This window comes from Camelus dromedarius, chromosome 36 (assembly GCF_036321535.1).
Source record: "Camelus dromedarius isolate mCamDro1 chromosome 36, mCamDro1.pat, whole genome shotgun sequence".
NCBI classification, from domain to species: Eukaryota; Metazoa; Chordata; class Mammalia; order Artiodactyla; family Camelidae; genus Camelus; species Camelus dromedarius.
In genome coordinates this window covers 8,629,818-8,651,403 of record NC_087471.1, presented here as the reverse complement: position 1 = coordinate 8,651,403, position 21,586 = coordinate 8,629,818, and the positions used below count along the sequence as shown (strand labels likewise).

General features: G+C 45.3%; 1 protein-coding gene across 1 annotated transcript in view; it reads right to left on the bottom strand.

Annotated features, from left to right (window-relative positions):
* Positions 1 to 17,851: 17,851 nt before the first annotated feature.
* SCARA3 (scavenger receptor class A member 3) overlaps positions 17,852 to 21,586 on the bottom strand; it is a 32,089-nt gene continuing 28,354 nt past the window's right edge. The window contains exon 6 of the mRNA XM_010995480.3: positions 17,852 to 19,694. Coding sequence (XP_010993782.2) covers positions 19,243 to 19,694 — 452 coding nt within the window. The 3' untranslated portion in view covers positions 17,852 to 19,242. The remainder of the gene's footprint in view (positions 19,695 to 21,586) is intronic.

The following is a 21,586-nucleotide window of genomic DNA, read 5'->3' as shown; positions in this document are numbered from 1 at the left end:
TTTATTATCATTCACTTAAAATATTTTCTAATATCCCTTGTGATATCTTTCCTGACCCAGGTGTTAGTTAGTAGCTTGATAGTTAATTTTCAAGTATTTGAGGATTTTCTGGATATTTCATTTTCACTGATTTCCAGTTTAATTCCATTGTAATCAAAGAATATATTACATAAGATTTTAATCTATTAAATGTATTGAAATTCAATTTATGACCCAAGATATGTTCTATTTTAATGGTCTATATTTCTTTGAAAGCAATATTTATTTGATATTATGCTGTTATTTGGCATAGTGTTCTATAGTTACCCATCTGATGAACATTTTAATTAAAAGTCAGAGATTTTCAGGCTAGATTTTTTTTTAAAGACCTAACTAGATGCTGTCTACATAAGATGTACTTTATATACAAAGATAAATTGAAAATAATATGATGGCAAAAGATGAACCATACCAACAGTTTGCATAAGAAAGCTGGCATGGTTATATTAATAGCAGACAAAACAGACTCCAAGACATTATAAGAAATAAAGAAGGATGTGTCAGAATAATTGAAGAGATAATTCACCAGGAAGACACAACAGTGCTACATATCTATAAACTTAATAATAGAACTTGGAAAGTCATGAGGCAAAGATATCAGAATAATAATTTTTAGAAAAGAAATAGACAAACTCACAATCATAGTTAGGTACTTGAACACCTCTCTCTCAGTAACTGACAGATTAAGTAGGTCAAAAAAAAAATCAGTAACTGTATAGAAAATTTTAAGCAAATTGAACCAATGGGTAACTATAGACTAACAGATGTGTTTAATTCCTTTGACTCATGGTTACCTTCTCACAGTTAGTAAAAAGGAACAAATCTCTCTTTTTTGTGGCCAGCTTGTATACTTTCTCCAAGTTTCCTGTGACCCTGGATGGGTCAAGTTTACACATTACATCATGAGTGACCTGCACTGACCCAGCTATCCTGGAGGTAAGCTAGTGTTCAGAGCTCCATTTACTTCTCATTCCCACACACCCCTTACCTTCTCCCTCTGAGCTGTTCATCTCCTCAATTTTCCGCTCATTCCTTTCTTCTCCTATACATACTTTTCCTCACTCTATTTCCTATTAAAATTTTTTCTTGGGTCTTATGAATTTGTATCTTGGTGTACATCGATCTGTGTGTGTTTATACATATAAATGCATGTACATATATGTGATTTACACACACCTGTTGGGGGATGTTCCTGCATATGTTAGTGAGAATGTGTGTGGCATAATTTCTGTGGAATGAAGTTGGCAAAGTGAGGCTGAAGAGCTGTTATTTAGTAAGCATTGGCTCTGAGTCAGGGCACTAAAATATACCCTTTACATACAAATGCTGTGTAATCCTCATTACTACTCTACTGGGTAAGGAGTCTTACATTTATTTTTTCAGAAGGAAAGCAGGGGCTCAATGAAGTTAAAGTCACTTACCCAAGACACTGCTGGGAAACAACAGAGCAAGGATTCGAAACAACATTTATCTCTCTGGCTCAAATCTAGACTCTATTCACTGTATAGGACTTTCTCCCTAGAAAGATGTCTGTTAAGAAAAGCAATCAAAGGGATATTGTTCCTTGATGCTCAGGGGTAGAATGAAGGGAAAAAGATCTGTGCGGAAGAAACCCATGGTCCAGCATTACCTTGATGGAAATTGTCAGATCTTGGGGGTCCTCTATTATAATCTCCTGTCTGGGCCCTGAGTGATCTGTGAGGGTTTGTGATCGGCAAAGAAGAATGAAACTGGTGGGAGAACTTAGCCAAGGGTATGAGAGATTTAAGTGATTGATAACTGCAGAAAGGGAGTCACAGGACTCACAAGAAAATGAGCCCAAGATCTAGGAAGAGAAGGGACTGAGGAAGAAGTCAGAAGGAGAACAGAACCCTTAGGTGACAAAAGGGTCATTCTGCACTGAAACTTACAGGAATCCACGGGGGCAGGATTAATGAAGCGAACTGAGCACCTTCCCAGAAGTCACTCACACATGGAGAGACAGGAACTGGGTGAGTGCAACCAGCCTCCCCTGGTCTCAGCAGAGGGGGTGCCAACATCATTTACAATCAGGATGAAACGAGAGTTCTACTTAGAAACATTAGCACGTTATGATAGTTTATCCAAATGAAGCATGATATTATAAGCACCAGATGAAGGGAAGGGGTCAGGCAGTTTGAAAAAGAAAAAAAGGAAAGGAAAGGAAGAATCTCTCAGGGATTCTGCCACCATGGCCAAAGGAGAGAGACTGAGCTGGGGTCAAAAATGTGGTTGCTATAAGCAATAAGTTTCTACCATATAGCACATACAATATCCTGTAATGACCTATAATGAAAAAGAATATAAAAAAGAATATGTATAAATGCATAATTGAATCACTATGCTGTACACCAGGAACTCGCACAACATTGTGAATCAACACTACATCAGTAAAAAAATGTGGTTCCTAGAAAGCTGTAAGCTCATGAGTCCTGGTGATTTGCTAACCTCTCCCCAGTCTGGATTAAATGTAAATACTCCTTGCTTTGGAAAGGCAGCCTGACATCTTTACTTTTTCATATTTGAAAATAAAAACAATTGATTGACACATTGATAAAATCCAAAAAGTGCCAAAGAATATACAGAGACACATAGGTCTCACTCCTACCTCTGTCGCCCACACTCCAGTCCCCTTTCCAGAGGAATTCCTATGGTCAGACTTTTGTGGATCCTTCCAAAGATATTTGCAGACATTTAAAAATAGCTATGTATAAACTGGTATTTTTCACACAAATGACAACATGCTGGACATGCTCTTTTGCACTTTTCTTTTTATAAATGTTCACTTTTTGAATATATTTTGGAAGTTATTCCTTATCAGTACTCAGAAAACTGCCTTATTACTCTTTTAACTGCCACATAATTTTCCATCTTCTAGATGTATCATAATTGAACTAGTTTCCTATTCATGAGAATTCAGATTAATTTCCAATCTTCTGCTATTATATATGGAGGTGCAGGGTCAAAGGATATGTGTGTTTTGAAATCAGGGGACTATTCATCTCCCTTCTGTAACCGCATGCCAGCTGCTCATTTGTGAAACTCTCTGACTGATGGGGGGGAACCCCCAGAGATGCCATTATAGGTGCTCTTTGTCTCTGTTCTTCCAATAACATTGTGAGGTATGAGGGCAAGTAATTCACATATTTTGTCCAAGAAAGTCAAGCACAACAAGGTGCTGGCAATTCCAAAGCAACCGGACAACTTCTGATCAGTCTCTCGGGTGCCCTAATACTGGGAAAAGTGGCAGCTCTCTGGATAAAGGATGGAGATGTTAGGTCTCTAGAATGATCTGTCCTTCATGATAAATCAGCTGTCTGGTCCCAGCTGGTCTTAGGCGTGGGCCGGGGGTCCTCTGCAGGGTCCAGCTCAGCTCAAGCAGAGCTAACAGAGCACAGCTGGGTCTGCTCCCATCCCCCAGGTTCTGTGCTGTCCTGGAATCCTGAGACAACCTGGCAGGCCACCCCTAAAGGCACAGGGTTCCCCAGATTCTAGAGCAATTAGGTGTCTCTACAGTGGCCACATACCCACATCCAAACCCAAGAGGACTTTTGTTCTCCGACAGGGCCTTGGGAAGCCTGCCCTAGCCACTTGAATCCCTCCTCTATGGTGTGGGAAGATGATGAGATAAAACGAGACACGGCTCAGTGCGTTTTCATCATTGCTTTGGGTCGCTTGGATTAGCCTGGAAATGCCACGGAATAATCAAGCTTTTTACGGGCAGCCCCATTTTACTTCCTCATTCCTAGTGAGTTTCGGCCCCCAGCCTGGCTTATAGCCCTTTTCCTCTCAGCTTTTCAGGTTCTGAGGAAACAAAAGCTGTCCCCACTGTCTCCATAAGTCAACCCCTTGGTTGGCACTGGGAGGGGGTGGTCTGCAGAGCCCCAAACCCAGAGAGTGGCTCCCCAGGGCACTGACGGAGCTGGTTTACCAAATTTCTCTCTCAGACCTTTTGAGCTGCCCAGACACACTCCTCTTAGGTGCTGCTTCTGACCTCAGGTCTTTTCTGATTGACTGGTTTGTCCTAACGTTTTCAGAGTATTTCCCATGGAATCCCAGGTTCTAAGGAGGTGCCTTAGGTCTGCTCATGAAAGCCTCTTTAACTACAGAGGTCCCACCCTACTCCCTTTAAAAAAACTGTCATACTTTCAGAAACACACAAAGAACGTACAGCTTAAAAACAATCATAAAGCCAGTACCCATGAAACCTTCACCAGGTAAAGACACAGAATATTGCCAGTGCCCTGAAGCCCCCCTTGTGGCCCTCTCTAATCTATTTTTTATATTGAAATTCAGGAGTTCAGGGCAGGTTTGTCCTAAGCAAGCCTATAAAACACTGAGTTAATGTCCTTCTGGAATGCCCCTCCCCCACCCCTGCCATATTCACAGCATCTAATCACATAAGGTGCTGTCTTCTCCCTGGTCTGTGAAGCTCTGAAACTTTGCTCTCTCCCTACCCCTGTCCCCTAGCCCACTGCCCAGTGGGTTAGAAAGAAGTATTAGTAGGTAAAATACTTCACAGATAAAATGTATTGATGAGAGAGAAACGGTTTTCTATGGTAAATCTTCCCTTTGCCTTTTCTTCCCCTCCATTTTTTTTTTTTGAAAGCATTTTTGGTTGATTGGTTGGTGGGTTTGGGACCACGATCAAGGACTTCACCAGTTCTTCCCCTTTATCTTGTGTTTTTTCTATCTCTTTCCTTTTCCTATCACTGACCATCAGTCATCGTGAGGACAACAAAACATTCCCTCCGGTAGATGGGAATGATTTTAGAGTACAAAACACATGTAGATCACTAATTACAGGTGCAGTGACTGGTCCCAGAATCCAGTTCTGTTCATCATTTTTTAGTTAGAAGCCCCAAAGTTCAGGAGGCAGTCAACCCATATTTTTGAATGTATGGAAGTTTCCTGAGTTGCTGTGTCATTTGGGGTCCACTCAGAAGCAGTAGTCAGTGGGGAAGAATGCATGCTTAACATGCACAAGGTCCTGGGTTCAAGTCCCAGTACCTCCATCAATCAATCAATCAACCTAGTTACTTACCCACCAATTTTTTTTTTTAAAGGAGCAGTAAGCACATCAGTTATTCAGATAGAGAGGATTTAATTCAGAGAAGCGTTGACTGGTATAAAGTTGTCCATCAGAGGGAAAACAAGAAAGAAACCCTAAGGTATCACGGAGGTAGCAACTGCAGGAAGCAGCCACCACCCCCAGGGCTGGCGGAACAAAGGGGTTGAGACCGGATTATTGAAACTCAGAAACTTGGCAAAGGGGCCCATGAAGCTGAAACTCAGATGAATGTGGAAGGGGCTTGGCTCAGCTGATTTTGGTATCTCAGCTCGAAGAAGAGGATCCAGACTTGTGAGAAGGGGCATCAACCAACTGGTGCCAGTGTTTCCAGTGTGCAATCAGGCTGCTTCTGTGTTGGGCAAACTTCAAACTGGACTCAGCGGTTGTTATGGGTGAAGAAGGGAGATTGGGGGATGCTCACAAGAACTGAAAGCCCACAGGGAGCAGAAAGGAAAGAGTGATCTCTTTCTCCTTCTCCAAGCTTGCAGGCTCTATCTAGTGCCCCCTCTAGGCAGAGCACAACAGGGAGTCAGATGGGCAAGAGATGAGGCTGGTGGAGTCCTGGCATCATGAAGTCCTGGCATCATGGCGGAGTCCTGGCATCATGAAGTTCTGGCATCATGGCAGAGTCCTGGCATCATGAAGTCCTGGCATCTTGGTGGAGTCCTGGCATCACTGAGAAGAATGCAGAGTTTGGGACCGAAGGACATAGCCTAATAACTGACCCAGTTGGTCAGACAGGTAACCCAGGTCTGGTACCCTGAGGCCACTAGTCTGGGGCTGTATTTTGTCCATTTCAGTTCCCATGGATGGGGCACTAGATTCTGGAGAAGCAGAGATGAACGTATGAAACATAGCACCTGCTGTTAAGAACTTACAGTCTGGTGGGAGGGCACATATGCGGACAGATCATTACAGGGTGAATAGTAGGTGTGCAATGCTCCCTATCTGTGCCTTCCCCATCCCCATGCTATTAATTTCTCCCCTTACTTTCAGAGATGTGATCAGGGAAGGCCCCCGTGAGGAGGTGACATTTGAGTGGCGTTCTGAAGGATGAGGAGGCAGCCAGATGGAAGTCACGGAGAAGAGAGTTCCAGGCAGTGACATCCACAGTGTTTGTACCCTGAGACTGGCACCTGTCTGGTATGACTGAGGAAGATCAAGGCCACCCTGTTTGGAGGAGTGGGTGAGGGGCAGAGGGACAGGTCAGCAAGGGGCAGAGCAGGGGGAGCCTCATGAACCTTGTTAAAGAGTTTGAATTTGATTCTGAGTGTGATGGACAACTGCTGGAAGAATTTTAGGCCCAGGATAATTGAGACCTGCTTTATGCTGAAACAAAACAAAAAACTGGTTTCTCTAAGGAAGAACAGCATCAAGAATAAAAACCATCTACAGATTCAGTGCAACCCCTATGCAAATACCAATAGCATTTTTCACACATCTAGAACAAATAATTCTAAACTGTGTGGAAGGTGAAATAAGTCAGACAGAGAAAGACAAATACTGTCTGATTTCACTCATACGTGGAATCTAAAAAACAAAACACATGAACAAACATAAGCAAACAGAAGCAGAGTCATAGATACAGAAGACAAACAGTTGCCAGGGCTTGGGGGCTGGGGGAGCAGAGTGAAAGGTGAGGGAGAAGGTACAAATTTTCAGTTAAAAAATAAATGAGTCACAGGGGTGAAATGTACAGTGTGGGGAATATAGTCAATAATTGTGTGGTATCTTTTCATGATGACAGATGATAACTAGACCTATCACGGCGATCATCTGAAATGTATAGAAATGTCGAAACACTGTGTTGTGTCCCAGGAGCTAACATAATGTTGCAGGTCAATTATACTTCAGAAACAAACTCATAGAAAAAGAGATCAGAAAAGAATATGAAAAGAAAAAAAATATGTGTGTATATATATATAACTGAATTGCTTTGCTGTACACCTGAAACCTGCCATGGTAAATCAACTACACTTCTATTAAAAAATTAAATTAAAAAAAAGAAAAAGAGATCAGATTTGTGGTTACCAACGTGGGGGTAAGGGGAGGAATGGGATGATGGCAGTTAAAAGGTACACATTTTCAGTTATAAGACAAGTAAGTAATGGGGATGTGATGTACAATGTGCTAATTATAATGAACACTGCTGGATGTTATATATGAAAATTGTTAAGAGAGAAAATCCTAAGAGTTCTCATCACAAGGGGAAAATATTTTTTGCTATGTCTTTAATGTATCAGTATGAGGTGATGGATGTTCACTAAACTTACTGTGATAATCGCTTCATGATGTGCGTAAGTCAAATCACTGAGCAGTGCCCCTTAAACGTACACAGCGCCGAATTATATATCTCAAATTATTATATCTCAATAGAGCTGTGTCGTGTGCTGAGGACCTTCACCCAGGAATCTCTCAACCACCTCGTGAAGAGCAATCAGCAATTTGCAGATGAGGAGAGGGAGGCTGAGAAAGTCACACGGCTTTTTGGAGCTGAGATTGAAATCTGCATGGCAGATGCATGCTTTTCCCTCACGCCTGCCACGAGGCGGGCTGCTCTCCTGCTGCTCAGTCCGTAGGGAAGAGAAGCGGTCAAAGAAAACCTTCTCGGAGCTACTGTGGAGGTAAGGCAGGCCTTGGGAGGAGGGCTGAGGATCCTCTGTCTGGAGGGCATGTAAACACAGGGAAGCCGGATTACGAAATTCAGGGTAAAGGGCAAATGGCAAAATAAAGGGTGTCAACTGAATTGGCACATCATTGCAGAAACTGAGGCGAAAAATATCTCAGATACTCTATGCCTTTTACCATGAATTCTCATGTGTCAGCCCCTTATGCCTTGTACTGTTTATTTCTATTTCTCACTTTATTGACATTTATGGGACCTCCAATTGATATTGAATATGAGAGGTGGAAGCTCTCCTTCTTGATCCTAAAGGGAGTGCATCCTCTCCCCATCCCCTTCTTCCTCCTCTCTTTCTCCTCCCCTTCCCAGAAAAAGTGTCTGTTTGTTAATTGACGGACAGGAAGTCTGCAGCTAAGGGGAGACTGCTTTGAGGGGAGGAGGTGCGGCTTTATTCAGGGGTGACGATGTTGTCATCAGGCTCAGAGTCCCTGCTCCCTGATGGTGACTTCTTCCCCAGGCAGGGTCTTCTCTTATTTTTAAAACAAATGGCCACAGCCACTCCAGGCTTTTCAGTCTTCTGAACTAGCTACCCCATAAGGAGAAAGTGCCTCTTTTCTCATATTTCCAGCAAAGGTCTGGGCGCTGATGTTCTTTGGCAAACTGGTCCCGCCTGGGTAGCATGTCCGTTCCTGCAGTGGGTGTGGCCAGAGCAGGGGTATTCTCGCTGGTCACACCTGAGTCACTGGTCCACTCTGGGGGAATGTGGGTGGTGGGGTCAACCCTGTTGGAACCACATGACGTAATTAAAGATGTTTATACAAAGGAAAATAGGGGTGTTGTTGCCTGAAGAAGAGGCAGTGGGTACTTGGTAAACTAACACAACAGCTATCTGACGTAGTAGCAGGGATTAAGTCTGCAGAGACGAGCAGGAAGGGAATTCTGGGAGGAGAAACAGTACAGGCATCAGCCATGGAGGTGGGCTGGAGACACTTTATCTGCAGCCTGGTCCCCCTGGGCGGCGCAGGGAGGGTGGGGAGGGGGTCCCATGATGGCAAAGGAGGCTACCAGCCTCTTGCCCTCTTTGTGTTCTTTTTAAAATAACATTTGTCCTCCTCCACTTCATCATCATCATTATTTTGTCTTTTAAGTTTTTGTTATAGAAGATTTCCAACTTACACAAAAGGAAAGTGACTGGATAATGAATCCTACGTACCCATCATCCAGTTTAGTTAGCCTAGATCCAGTTATTAATGTTTCGACCATCTTGTTTGACTTCTCTTATCCCATGCAGTAGTTTAAAGCAAATCCCAGACATCAAATCATTTCACCCCTAAATATTTCAGGTATGTATCTCTAACATGTAGAGGTTTTCAAAAAACCATAACCACAATACATGATCACACTTAAAATTTTCTTAAATGGTCTAGACACAAATCTGTGTTCCAATTTCCATGATTTTCTCAAAAACGTCTTTACAAGTTGGTTAGTCTGAATTCAAATCCAAACTCCACACATTGCCTTTGTTTGAGAGGTCTCCTAAATTTCTCTCTTCAATAAGCTTTGACTTGAAGATTAATTTTTTAAAAATTTTTAATTAAAAATAAAAAAATTTTAATTAAAGTATAGTCAGTTACAATGTGTCAGTTTCTGGGGGTACTGCATAATGTTTCACTCATATATACACATACATATATTCATTTTCATTTGAAGATTAATTTTGAGTCTCTTTTAATCTGTAACATTTCCTCTGTGCTTTACTTTTCCCATGACATTGATTTGTTGAAGGAACTGAATCATTCTGGGTTTGTCTGGCCGACATCTCAAGATCATGAAGATGCTATTAACGTGTTTCTCTCTTTGGAGCTGTTGTAAGTAAACTGCAAGATGGATCTAGAGGCATGATTACAATTAGGACCAATTTCTTTCTCTTTTTTGGCACATCTCCTGAGTAGGTGGTGCCGCGTACTCTCTGTTGCCTCACATCAGGAGGTACGTAATGTCTGCTTCTCTTAAAGGGAATGACTTCAGTTTTTCACCTTTAAAGGTGAAAGGTGTTTGCTGTGGGCTTTTTTAGTAGATACTATATTTTAGGTTTAAAACTTCCCTTTTATTCTTAATCTAAGAAGATTTCTTAAGAGTCATGAAAGGATGCTAAATGTACTCAGTGCTCTTTTTGCATCTATTTATCTATTTTCTTTTCTGGTTTTGGTAACAAGATTTTCTCTCCTCGCAGAATAAGTTGGGGGAATGCTCCCTGTTTTTCCTGTTCTCTAGAAGAGTTTGTGTTGGATTGGAATTGTGTGTTTGAATGTTTTGGTAGAATTTGCCTGTAAGCCTTTCTGCACAGACTTCGTGTTTTCTTTTGGGGGTATTTTAAACCACTGATTCAATTTCTTTAATGGTTTCTGAATATTCAGGTTTTCGACTTCTTGAGTCAGTTTCGGTGAGTTACATTTTCCTATGAATTTGTTTGCTCCACCTAAGTTTTCGTATTTTTTGGCATCAAAAGTTTATATTTCCTCTTAATGTCACCTTTTTTCATTGCTAATATTCTTTATTTATGCTTTCTTTCATTTTTCTTGAGCAGTGTTGCCTAGGGTTTATCAATTTTATTAGTCTTTTAAAAGAACCGACTTCTGGCTTTTTTGATCCTCTCTGTTCGAAACTTACTTTTTTCCATCTCATTAATTTCTGCCCTTTATTATTTCCTTCTTTCTACTTTCTGTGTATTCCTGTGCACTTCTTGAAGTTTTTTGAGTTGGACAATTAGCTCATTAATTTTAGTCTTTCTTTTTCTTTTTTTTAATTAATATCAGTGTTTAAGGCAACTCATTTTCTTCCCAAGTCTGCCTCAGCTATAATCCTCAACTTCTGAGACTTAGTTTTTTCATTATAAAATAGCTTAAAAGTATTTTCTATATCTATTTCAACCTAACTTTTACTGTCATTTCTTTTTTGACTCGTGAGCTTTTGGAAGTGAATTTCTATTTTTCTAAAGAGTTTTTAAAAATTGAGTGTTAATTTACATTCAGTGACACACACAGATCACATGGATAGTCTGTTGAATTTGATCAAAGGCATAAATCTGTATAAGTCACACATCTGTCACTATGTAGACCATTTCCACAGCCACAGAAAGGTGCCTTGTGCTCTTTGCATCTGTTCTCGCTCTTCCTTTGCATAACCTGAGGCAGCAACTCTCTGGCATCATAGAATAGCTTTCCCTCTTCTAAAATTTACTGTGAATGGAATTATACTTTTGTGTCTAGCTTTCTTCTTCAACACAGTGTTTTTAAGTCTGTTCTACGATGTTGCTTGTATTCTTTGTTCTTCTCTCTTTTCCTCTTCCTCTTCATCCTCATCCCCACCCCTCTTCTTTTGAGTAGTTCATATTCCATTGCACGAAAATACCACAATTTTTATTTATCCATTCCCCTGTTGATAGATATTTGGGCTATTTCCCGTTTTTGACCGTTATGATGAAAGCTGCTATGAATGTTTTTCTGTTAAGTCATTTTGTGGAAAATGTTTTTATTTCTCTTGGATAAATACCTGGGATTGGAAGCTCTGAGTCATAGGATAAGTGCATGTTTACCTGCACAAGAAACTGCCAAACAGTTTCCCAAAGAGTTTCTACCAATTTCACACTCCCACCAGGAACACCCTCACTAGCATTGGACGTTTTAAGTCTTTTTCATTTTAATTATTTCAGTGAGTAAGATGTGGTAGCCTAGTTGTTTTTTTAAAAATCAATATTATTGATGTATAGTTTACCTACAATAAAATACACACATTTTAAGTATTTCATTTGGTGAGTTTTGACAAATGTATACAACTGTATAACCACCAACCCTAATCAAGATATTGAACATTTCCATCACCTGACTAAGTTCCCTAATGCTCCTACACAGCCAGTTACACCCTACTTCTGCCCCAGGTAACCATTAAATTTATTTCTACCACTTTTGATTCCCTTTGCCTCTTTTAGAATTTCATATAAATAGACTTCTACACAAATACTCTTTTTTTTTTTTTTTTTGGTATGGCCAGCCTCTTTCACTCAGCATAATTATTTTCTTAAGATTCATGCATATTTTTATGTCCAACATTAACATTTTCTTTTTATCGCTGAGGGGTTTTCCATTGTATGGATATACCACAACTTGTTTACCCCATATCCTTCTGGTGGACATTTCATTTGTTTTTACTTTTTGGCTATTCTGAATAAATGTTTTGTGAATATTCTTGTACCGTATTTTTTGGATATATGTTTTCATTTTTCTTGGATAAATTCCTGGGACTGAAATGGCTGAACCATATGATAGGTGTTTATTGAACATTTTAAGAAACTACCAAACTATTTTCCAAAGAGACTGTATCATTTTACAGTCCCACCAGCAGTAAAATAGAGCATCAGTTGCTTCACATCCTCTCTAATGTTTGGCATGGCCCATCTTTTTAATTTTAGCCATTCAAGTGTGTAGTGGTATCTCATGGTGGTTTTAATTCATCTTTTCCTAATCTCTAATGATGTTGACCATCCTTTCATGCACTAATGTCTTTTGTGAAGTGTCTGTGCAAGCATTTCACCTATTTTTATAGGTTGTTTATCTTCTTATTACTGACTTGCAAGAGATATTTATATAGTCTGTTTATAGTTATTTGTCAAATGTTTTCTCTCATTGTGCAAAATGAGAGAATGTGTATCATTTACTTACCTGGATCTCTTAATGTGCAGATTTTAATTTTATGAATTCTAGTTTCTTTTATGGTTAATGCTGTTTTCTTAAGGCAACTTCATCAAAGTTTGAAGTTTCCTTTCATTCCTAGTCTGCCAAGGGTTTTAATTATAAACTGTTGTTGGATTTCAACCATTTTTTCCCGCATTTATTGAGACAGTCAGATGGTTTTTCCATCTTTAGTCTGTTTATGATTAACTGTATTAATTGATTTTCAAAATGTTAAAACTTACCTAACATTACTGTGATTAACCACACTTTGTCATGACAAATTACCCTTATGTGTGGGTAGCTTTGACTTGCTAATACTGTTAATTCAATTTGTTAAGAATTTTTGCATTTAAATTCATGAGGATTATTGCTCTATGATCTCATCTCTTTGTACTTCTCTTTTGAAAGAGTTTGTGTAAGATTGATATTTATTCCTTAATTATTTGGAATAAATCATGGAAGAAACCATCTGAGCCTAGAGTTTTCTTTGGGGGAAAAATTTTAATTATGAATTCAACTTTTAAAACATTTATAGTGCTATGGAGATTTTCAATGATTTTGTATTAGTTTCTATAATTGTTGTCTTTCAAGGAATTTTTCCAGTTTCATCTAGATTGTTGAATTTGGTGGTTTCACCTTGTTCACAGTGTTCCTTTAATATCCTTCACTATCTGTAGGATCCATAGTGCTGTCCCCTCTTTCATTCCTAATAGTGTTAATTTATTTCTTCTCCTTTTGTTTTTCTTCATCAATTTAGCTGGAGATTTATCAATTTTTACTTGTATTTTCAAAGAACAAACTTTTGGTCATGTTAATTTTCCTTATTGTTTGTCTGTTTCCTGTTTTACTGATTTTCACTTTAATCTTCATTGTTTTCTTCCTTCAACTTGTTCTGTGTTTACATTTCTTTTCTTTTCTAGCCTCTTAAGCTAGAAACATAAATCGGTGATTGAAAAAGCTTTGTTCTTTTTTTATAGTCATTTAAACTCTAAATTTCCTTCTAAGCACTGCTTTATCTGTATCTAACAAATTTTGGTATGTTATACTTGCAGTATCAGTTCAGCATGAATTTTCATCTATCGTTGGATGTGGTGTTCTGGCATCATTAGGTCCAATTGGTTGATAGTATTGTTCAAATCTTCTGTGATGTCCTTACTGCTTTTCTGTTCACTTTTCCTTACAATTACTTAGAAAGGGATGTTGTTTTTAAGCTTTATTGCTATTGGTCTAGAATTAGCTCGTAGTCAACTCACAGACCCCCACAGAGTCTTGCCCTATACATTTCAGCCAACCGCTCAGGGGAACTCTGTGCAGATTTCTGGGGCTTCTCCTCTGCACAGCTCTCTCCTGCCCAGCACTTGGTTGGGTACCCAATTCCAGCTGCCTTGGCAGCCCTAGACTCTGATCTCCATTCCTTCCACTTTGTGAGACCACTGCCGTCTTTTGGGGCCCTACTTCTCTGTGAGGTGGTTTGGAAAGTGTTCTGGGCAGGAAGCTTAAGTGAATCTGCAGCTCACCCCTCCTGTGCTGAGTACAGTACCTGGCAGCTTGTAACTGTTTATTGAATGAGTGAACAAATTCAGTGGGAGGCCCACACTGCCTATTATGTTTTTAAATGTTTCTATGTCTGGAAGAAGGTTGCTCTGTGAAGCTGAAGTAAGGACAATGACGGATGATGGAGAGCAAGCAGGTTCCACATTATACACTTAGGGGTCAGGCTTGTTGGGGTTTTGAGAGTTCAGAAAAAGAACCAACCATCAGATGACAAATCTGGGTAAAATCATTAGTGGAGATTCTTTCTTTCATATGGGGGAAGTTCTAGTTTATCACAAAGGACAATGTCAGAAGCAACATAGATGGCTTAGGGCAGTGGTGTTCAAATAATTTGATCACACCCTCCATTAATAGAAAAATTGGGAGATTATTCTTTTGATCTCTTAACTATGTAAATTTATTTATGAGTTATTTGCTATGTCTTATTTATGATTTATTTCCTACATTAATGTCTCAAAGCAAAATTGCGCTTAGGATGAGGTCGATCTTTAAGGATAATATATATAAATTTCATTTTTCAAGTTGTATTTTTGAGCTGACTTCATGTCAGATCTGATTCTGTGAAAACAAAGTATGGCCTCGAATGAATAAAACACAATAAGAAGATGTTTTAATATTTAAAAGTTTGTTCTTCTCCCTGGAGGGTTTAGTTGGGTAGCCGTTCTGGAGACCTTGGGTTCAGGGCAAAGGCTATAAGGAGGTGAGCGGCCTGGCTAAGGGTTGGCATCTGGCTTCCTTTTCGAAGCCTCCAGCTTTCACAGCAGAAAGCAGGCTCCGTTCTCCAAGTCCTGCACTGCTCTCGCTTGTCCCTTGTCATATTTAGGGACAAGGCAGCCAGGGTGAGGGAAGCCTGGCAGCCCTGAGATTTGGGGCCTTGTTACCGCTTTGTCACTAGCTTGCTCTGGGACTCTGAGCACATCTGCTTCTGTGGATCATAGGCCCCTCCCACCATTCTGTAAGAGGTAGCTCAGTATAGCTGGCTTCTGTGAATCCTGGGTTCAAATCCACGTAAAGCCTATGTGGCCTTGAGCAAGTTACTTTTTTGAGCCTTGTTTTCTGACCTAGAAAATATAACTATATTCAGTTCATGAGGATTAAATGAGATGCTCTACATCAGTGGACACGTATTTTCCTTTCTTTATCTCTTACATCTGTGATTCTCCAATTTTCTCTGGGGCATCAAAATTCCTGGGGAATCCTCCCCTCACTCCCCCATCCCATTCCGTCTCTGCAGTCCTGAAGCACTTGGTCTGGGGTGAAGGCCCGCAGTTTGCATTTTTATGGGCTCCCGGGTGGTGGTCCCCCCTGAAAACACCCGCCTTTGTATCTCTCCTCCCACATCAAACACAAAGCCTTGCACTTCAAAGTGTTCAAAAGAAAACAAAAGGACTGGGCAGGTGAAGGCAAGGAAAAACAAACCCCCAGGGAGGCTGCTCAGCCTGCCCGGCCTCTGTTTCAGGGCGGTTCCTTGTCTGGCCTGGTCTGCCTAGCCCTGCTGGAAAGCATGGCGGGGTCAGACCGTGTTTGTCAGCTCTCCACGCTCCTCTCCCCTGGCTCTGTTTTGACAGGTGTGTCCAGGGCTAGCGCAGCAGATGTTGCCAGCCCAGCCCTGGCCAGGGAAGAGGAGCAGGAGGGAGGCCTGGGTAGGGAGGTGGTTCTGCCCAGTCCCCTGTCCTACCCCAGCTGGAGGGGCACTGAGGTGGCCTGGGAGGAAGGCTGGGCAGGTCAGGGGTTTTTTAGAGCTGCTCAAGGACGTGCCTAGGTCTGTGGCTGCCAAGAAGCCCCTTGCTCTGCTTAGAAGAAGGCCCAGGAGCTCCTCCAGGCTTTGCATGTCTGGTGGCAACAAAAACAATCCAACGACAGAAGCTATGATTCTAATGCAGTGACTGCCTCCGGCCGCTGTCACTTTTCCGTCTGGATTCAGGCTTTGCTGCCTTGGGCCTGGAAAGATCCAGGAAAGCAACCAAGCAGGGCAGGAGGAAGAGCACTTGGTTAGAATTGCAGGACAGGAATCGGGCACACCAGGATGACTCCCAGATGGAATCCAGCCTGGGCCACACTCTTTGTTTCCTGGTAAAGAAACCGAAGGTTAGAGCGGGGCAGGGCTGAGCCAACAGTCCCACAGTAAATGGAGGACCCAGCAGGGAGAAAGCACGAACTGCCCCATTCCATGTCCACGGAGACTCATTCGGGAAGCCCACCCAGGCTCCCCACTGCCCGCCCCACCCACCCCTGTGGTCAGCTCTCGGGATTTTTGACACCTCCGGTGGTTCGGATGCCCCGCAGGACCACGTTAGTACTAGGGTCTGTTTGCTGACATGAGACAGAGAGGGATGGGGGGGGGCGCTTTCTGGGAAATGTGCACAGGAGCAGCCCAATGGCCTTAACCAACAGCAAAACTGAAGTGGCCGCAACACCAGAGATGGAGACACTGAGTTGCCCAGGAACCGAGAGGCTGGAATTCTAGTCCCAGTCGGGCAACAAGCCCCTCCGCCTCTCTCGGCCTTTGGTTTCTCACTTGAAAAATAAAGGTGAACTGGGCGAGTCACCAGCTCGTTCCTGGCTCTAAGCACACGGACAATGCCGGGTGGGAGTGTGTGGGGGCTCGAGTCCCGGCCACTCGGCTGCAGAGGAGAGTGGTGAGTGACACTGTGATTCCAGAAGCCCGGGGTCTGCAGGGCAAACGCTATCATGATAACGCCTGATGGTTACGGAGTGATAACCATCACCGGGTACTAGGTGCTGAATTGTGTCCCCATAAAAGTCCATGTGACACCCCAGCCCTCAGCGTGACTGATCCAGAGATAGGGTCTTAGCAGGTAAGGAAGGTTAAATGAGGTCATAAATCCAGCAGGTCCATGGCCTTCCAAGAAGACGAAGAGAGCCCTCGCTCTGTCTCTCTGTCTCTGTCTCTCTCCCCTTCCCCTACATCTCTCTCTTTCCCATCATGAGAGGGCACAACAAGAAGGCAGCCATCTGTAAGCCAGGAAGGGCTGACACCCTGATCTTGGACTTCCAGCCTCCAGAACTCTGAGAAAATAAATTGCTGTTGTTTGAGTCGCCCTGTCTGTGGGATTTTGTTATGGCTGCCCACGCTGACTAAGACACTGGGAAATTGGCCAAGAGCATCATTTTACGTAATGCCCTCAGCAACCTCATGAAGTCGGTACAGCTATAACCCCTGTTTTACAAGGGGAGGAATCGGGAGCACGAGGAGTGAAGTCACCCGAGACTGAGGGTTTCAATAGAGATACTTCTAAAAACTCTATCTATGTGACTCTGGGAAGTTGATGAATCTTTCCAAATCTCAGTTTTCCCATCTGTTAAAGTAGGGAAAATAATAATATAGAGAGATTACAGATATATAGCTGTTATAGCTACAATACAAATTGTGGTGAGGACTAATATACGTAAAGTGCTTAGAATGCATTCTGCTGCGGAGAAACCCTCCCACTGGTGTTTGCTATTATTATTACTGATAAGGTTATCCTCCTGTTCCTGTGTAACCAAACGCAGATTTCCTGGCTGGCTTTGCTCATGGTCACTCTTGTTCTTGAGCCTCTAATTTTTCACCACGTGCTCCCTCTCCCTCTGCCTCTGCCTCGTGGCCACTGGGTCAGGCAGACCTGCTGCTCTCCCAGCAGAGCTCAGGGTTTCTGGAGTGAGGGGCCGGGGGTTTAGGATGGGACTCCACAGTGCGACTGAATACCCAGGGGGCCCCCGCATCCATTGGTTCCCGTTCAAAGGACAGGTGAGGCAGAACCCCTGAAGGCATCGTGCCCCCGGTCAGGCAGAAAGGACCAGAAGACACCACCGTCCTGGAAACAGCTCTTTACTGAGTCAGTGATACTATGTGACAGGATATCGTACGTAGACAGGAGGGTTACATGGCATTGGGGGTGTCGGGAGTGCAAGCCAGTTGCACATGTATTACAAGAAGAGGGGGTCAGTAGGGCTTCTGGAAGGGGGAAGGGTCTCTGGGTCGGGTTGCGGAGGGAACAGCTCCCAGCCCCCACCCTGGGGTGGTGGTTATCTGTTAGAATACAAAGTAAGGAAGGCCTCCCTGTGAGTTCGCCCTGCTGGGGACGCCCCAGGGCGCCTCTCTGCCAGTGTATGCAAGACGTTGGAGGTGGGTGAGAGGTGACATCAAAGACAGCCTCTTGTGGATGTGGCCAGTCCTCCCCCACCACCTTCCCGCCTTATCTGGTTGTGCTGCCTTGTGCAGAGAGGCCTCTAGGTCTCAGTGAGGGGGACAACGGATGGGGGGGGGTGGGCAGGGGGAGGGCTGATGCAGGAGGGGAGAGCTGCCCTGTTCCCAGGGTCAGCCCTCCCCCAGTCGCCACAAAGTCATCAGCCCAGTATGGGAGTGGGACCTCCGGCAGTGCAAGGGAGGCAGCTTTGCAGACAGCCAGTGAGCACAGCCTCAGCCCAGTCCTCCAGCCTCCCAGGTGCTGGGCTCCATTTTGGCTCCAGGGCCTGGAGAGTGTCCCAGTGCAGATGAACTCCAGCTTGGTCTCTTTCTGGGATGCTCCTGAGAGGCAGATGCAAGGATTAAGAGAGAAATTTTCTGAAGACGTGGGGAAAAATGTTGAAATTCTGGGGGCACAGTGCTCAGGGTCCAGGTGGAGATGCTCTATCCTGTATGAGGCGGGGGTTGTTCCCAGGACTCTGCCCCATGGTTACGGGGAGGGTCTCATGGTTGCCAAATCCACCTCATCACCAGACTCTGAACCATAATCCCCTGCAAATGTTTTCCTGGGTCTTTTCAACCTCTGGAAGCCTCAGGGAACTGCCAGCCAGGAGGGGTGTACAGATGCTGGCAAGACTGGCTTGAGTCACCAATTCAGAGCCAGAGTCAAGACCTTCCTCCTGGAGGTAGCCCCTTCCCTGGCAGGCTCAGTCACAGGAGAGGGGGTCTCCTGCCCTCTCCTCCTGCCCAGCCAGGGCCACCCAGGTGGCCCCCCTGGCCAGCAGGGAAATGCGTGTGTGTGTGTGTGTGTGTGTGTGTGTGTGCGCGCGTGTGTGGGGAGGCTGCTTTCTATGGTACAGTCAATACTGGGGAGCCCCGAGGTGCAGGGGCAGGCCTGGGGAACCCCTTCAGGATCAAAGGACCACAAAGTCTGTAGGTGCAGCTTTTCGGGGGTCTCGCTCAGTCCAAGCCCCCTTTCCCGCATTCTGTGTGGCGGCGTCCGGGACTGGGTCCCTCCTCAGTAGCGGCTCTGACTTCCTGGTGGGCCTGGGGGCCCGGGGAGCCCAGGGGGACCCTGGATCCCTGGTTCACCCTTGGGCCCCGTGGGGCCCCGCTGACCTGGTGAACCTGTCTTCCCGGCGATCCCTGGTTTTCCCTGTGGCCCCTCTGGCCCCGGGGACCCAGGAGGCCCCTCCGGCCCCGGGGGCCCCACATCCCCTTTGGGGCCTGGCTGTCCTCTCGGGCCTCCGGCTCCTAAGCTGCCCTTTGAGCCTTTGAGGCCTGGGAAACCTCGAAGGCCTACTGGCCCCCTTTCTCCCACAGGCCCGGTGTCCCCAGGTTGCCCCTGAGGACCCTGGGGTCCTGGGGGGCCCAAGCTGCCGGGGTCTCCTTTTGGTCCTCTGCCGCCAACGGGCCCTTTCACACCCACATCTCCCTTGAGTCCTCTGGGTCCTGGAGGGCCGGGGGCACCTAGGGTCAGAGAGAAGAGGGGAGAGGTCAGTCCCGAGGGTAGGTCTTCCGAGGCTGTCCCATGAAGCGGGTGTGCAGCAAAGGGCACTGTGACACCCGAGAGTTGGAGGCCGCAGGGCCCAAGTCTGCTGACTGCAGGCCGCTGATCTGACCCCTCTAAGTGGCCTGGCCACCTGTGAAGTGAGGCTGAGAGTCCCGAGCCCCAGCTTACATGGGTAGGTGTTTGGCCTGAGGCCTGTGCCCAGGGAGCTCTCATTGTCCTGACTTCGGGGCTTGGCCACAGTTCCACACACGCACGCCGGTCAGGGGCTGAGTGCCAGACAGCTCTGGGGAAAGGCCAAGGCCGTCCAGGATTGTCTGTCCTGCTCCGGAGGCCAGCCGGGCCACCTACACTCATTATGGTCTTTGGCTGTTATACTTACCGCCCCCTCGCCCCTTCCCACCCCTTTCCCACCTGCAGGTCTCATCTGTGACCTTTAGGCAACAGGAGTGGAGTCAAATGACACAGAGGAGAAAGCCAAGAAAGTGAGGTGTGAAAAGCAGATACCTCCCAGTGTGAGTGAGTGAGTGGGCCCAGCAACAGCCCAGAGAAAAGGCAGCTCCTCCAGGAAGCCCACCCTGACCACTCCAGCCTCTTCTCTGAGTTGCTGGAGCTACTACCTTCTGAATCTTTTAGTTGACATGTAGAAAGAGAAGCCACAGCATAGTGAAGGCAAACCCCTGACACTTATCTGGTGGCCCCATGAGACTGTGGAGTCTCAGGAAGACAGGGAGGCTCCCATCCCCTGCCCTGGACACGGAGCCCAGGCACACGGCAGGGGAAGTTCAGTATCTGCTTGAAGAGAGTGAGTCACCAAACAGCCGTGGACCCCCTGCTCCTGCCCAGCTCTGGCTTAGGGCCTGGGGGAGATGCCATGATAAAGACACAGGCCTTCCTTAAAGAGCCCAGCCTAGCACCCAAGCCAGGGGTCAGATGACCTTAATATCCTTCCTGCCAGGTCACCACCTCTCAGAGCTGTACCAGTGCAGAGGACACAGACCAGAGTGTGGCCGTCACTCTGGCCAAAGCACATCAGATGCCCAGGGGGTGGAGGAAAGAGGACGCTGTGGCTTAGTGAGGACGGGGGTTGTGGAGAACAGCTCTGGCCCAGGTGGAGCCAGGCACAGTGCAGACCTGGCTTTCTTCAGTGGTCTTGGCGGAGGATCGTGGGGTGGGGTGGGATGGTGGTAGCAGGGAACCCCAGCCCTGGCCTGGGAGGTGAGTGTTCATGCCTGTACTCAGCTCTCCCTGAGGACTCTGCTGTTAAAGCATCCCCTTTGCAAGAGAATCCTGGGGTCTTGGGTGAGGTGACAGCTAGTCCAACTCTATTTCACCGAGGAGGCAACTCAAGCCCAGAGAGGTGAGTGATGTCCCCAGGGTCTCTGAGCAGAAACCAGAAGCCCGGCGGGGCCTTTCAGAGAGAAGGGTCCTCTCTGCTGGAGCCAGGAGCCCTCCCAGGGGCCAGGATCCAGTTCTGCAACATCAGGGCCCCTTCCCTGGCTCATGCAGACACCATGGCTGTCAGTGCTGGGCGAGGCTACCTGCTGCCCATCCTCGGCCTCCCCACTCCACTCACGCCCCCACTCATCTCCTTCCCAGAGCGTTTCAAAGTGGAGCAGAGCACTGTCCTCTAACTACGATCTAAACTGGAAACCAGAGCCCAGGCAGAGTCAGCCCCAAGCAGGGCCAATAAAAACCTTCCGTTCCCTGCCACCCACTGCCGTGCCCACCTCCCCCACACAGCGAGGATGTGGCCTGTGTGGGCTCGGCTCACGTGGCCTGCCAGCAGCACCAGCTGGGATTCCATCATCGGCTGGCTGGCCGGGGTGGCGACCTGGCCTGGGAAGCAGCA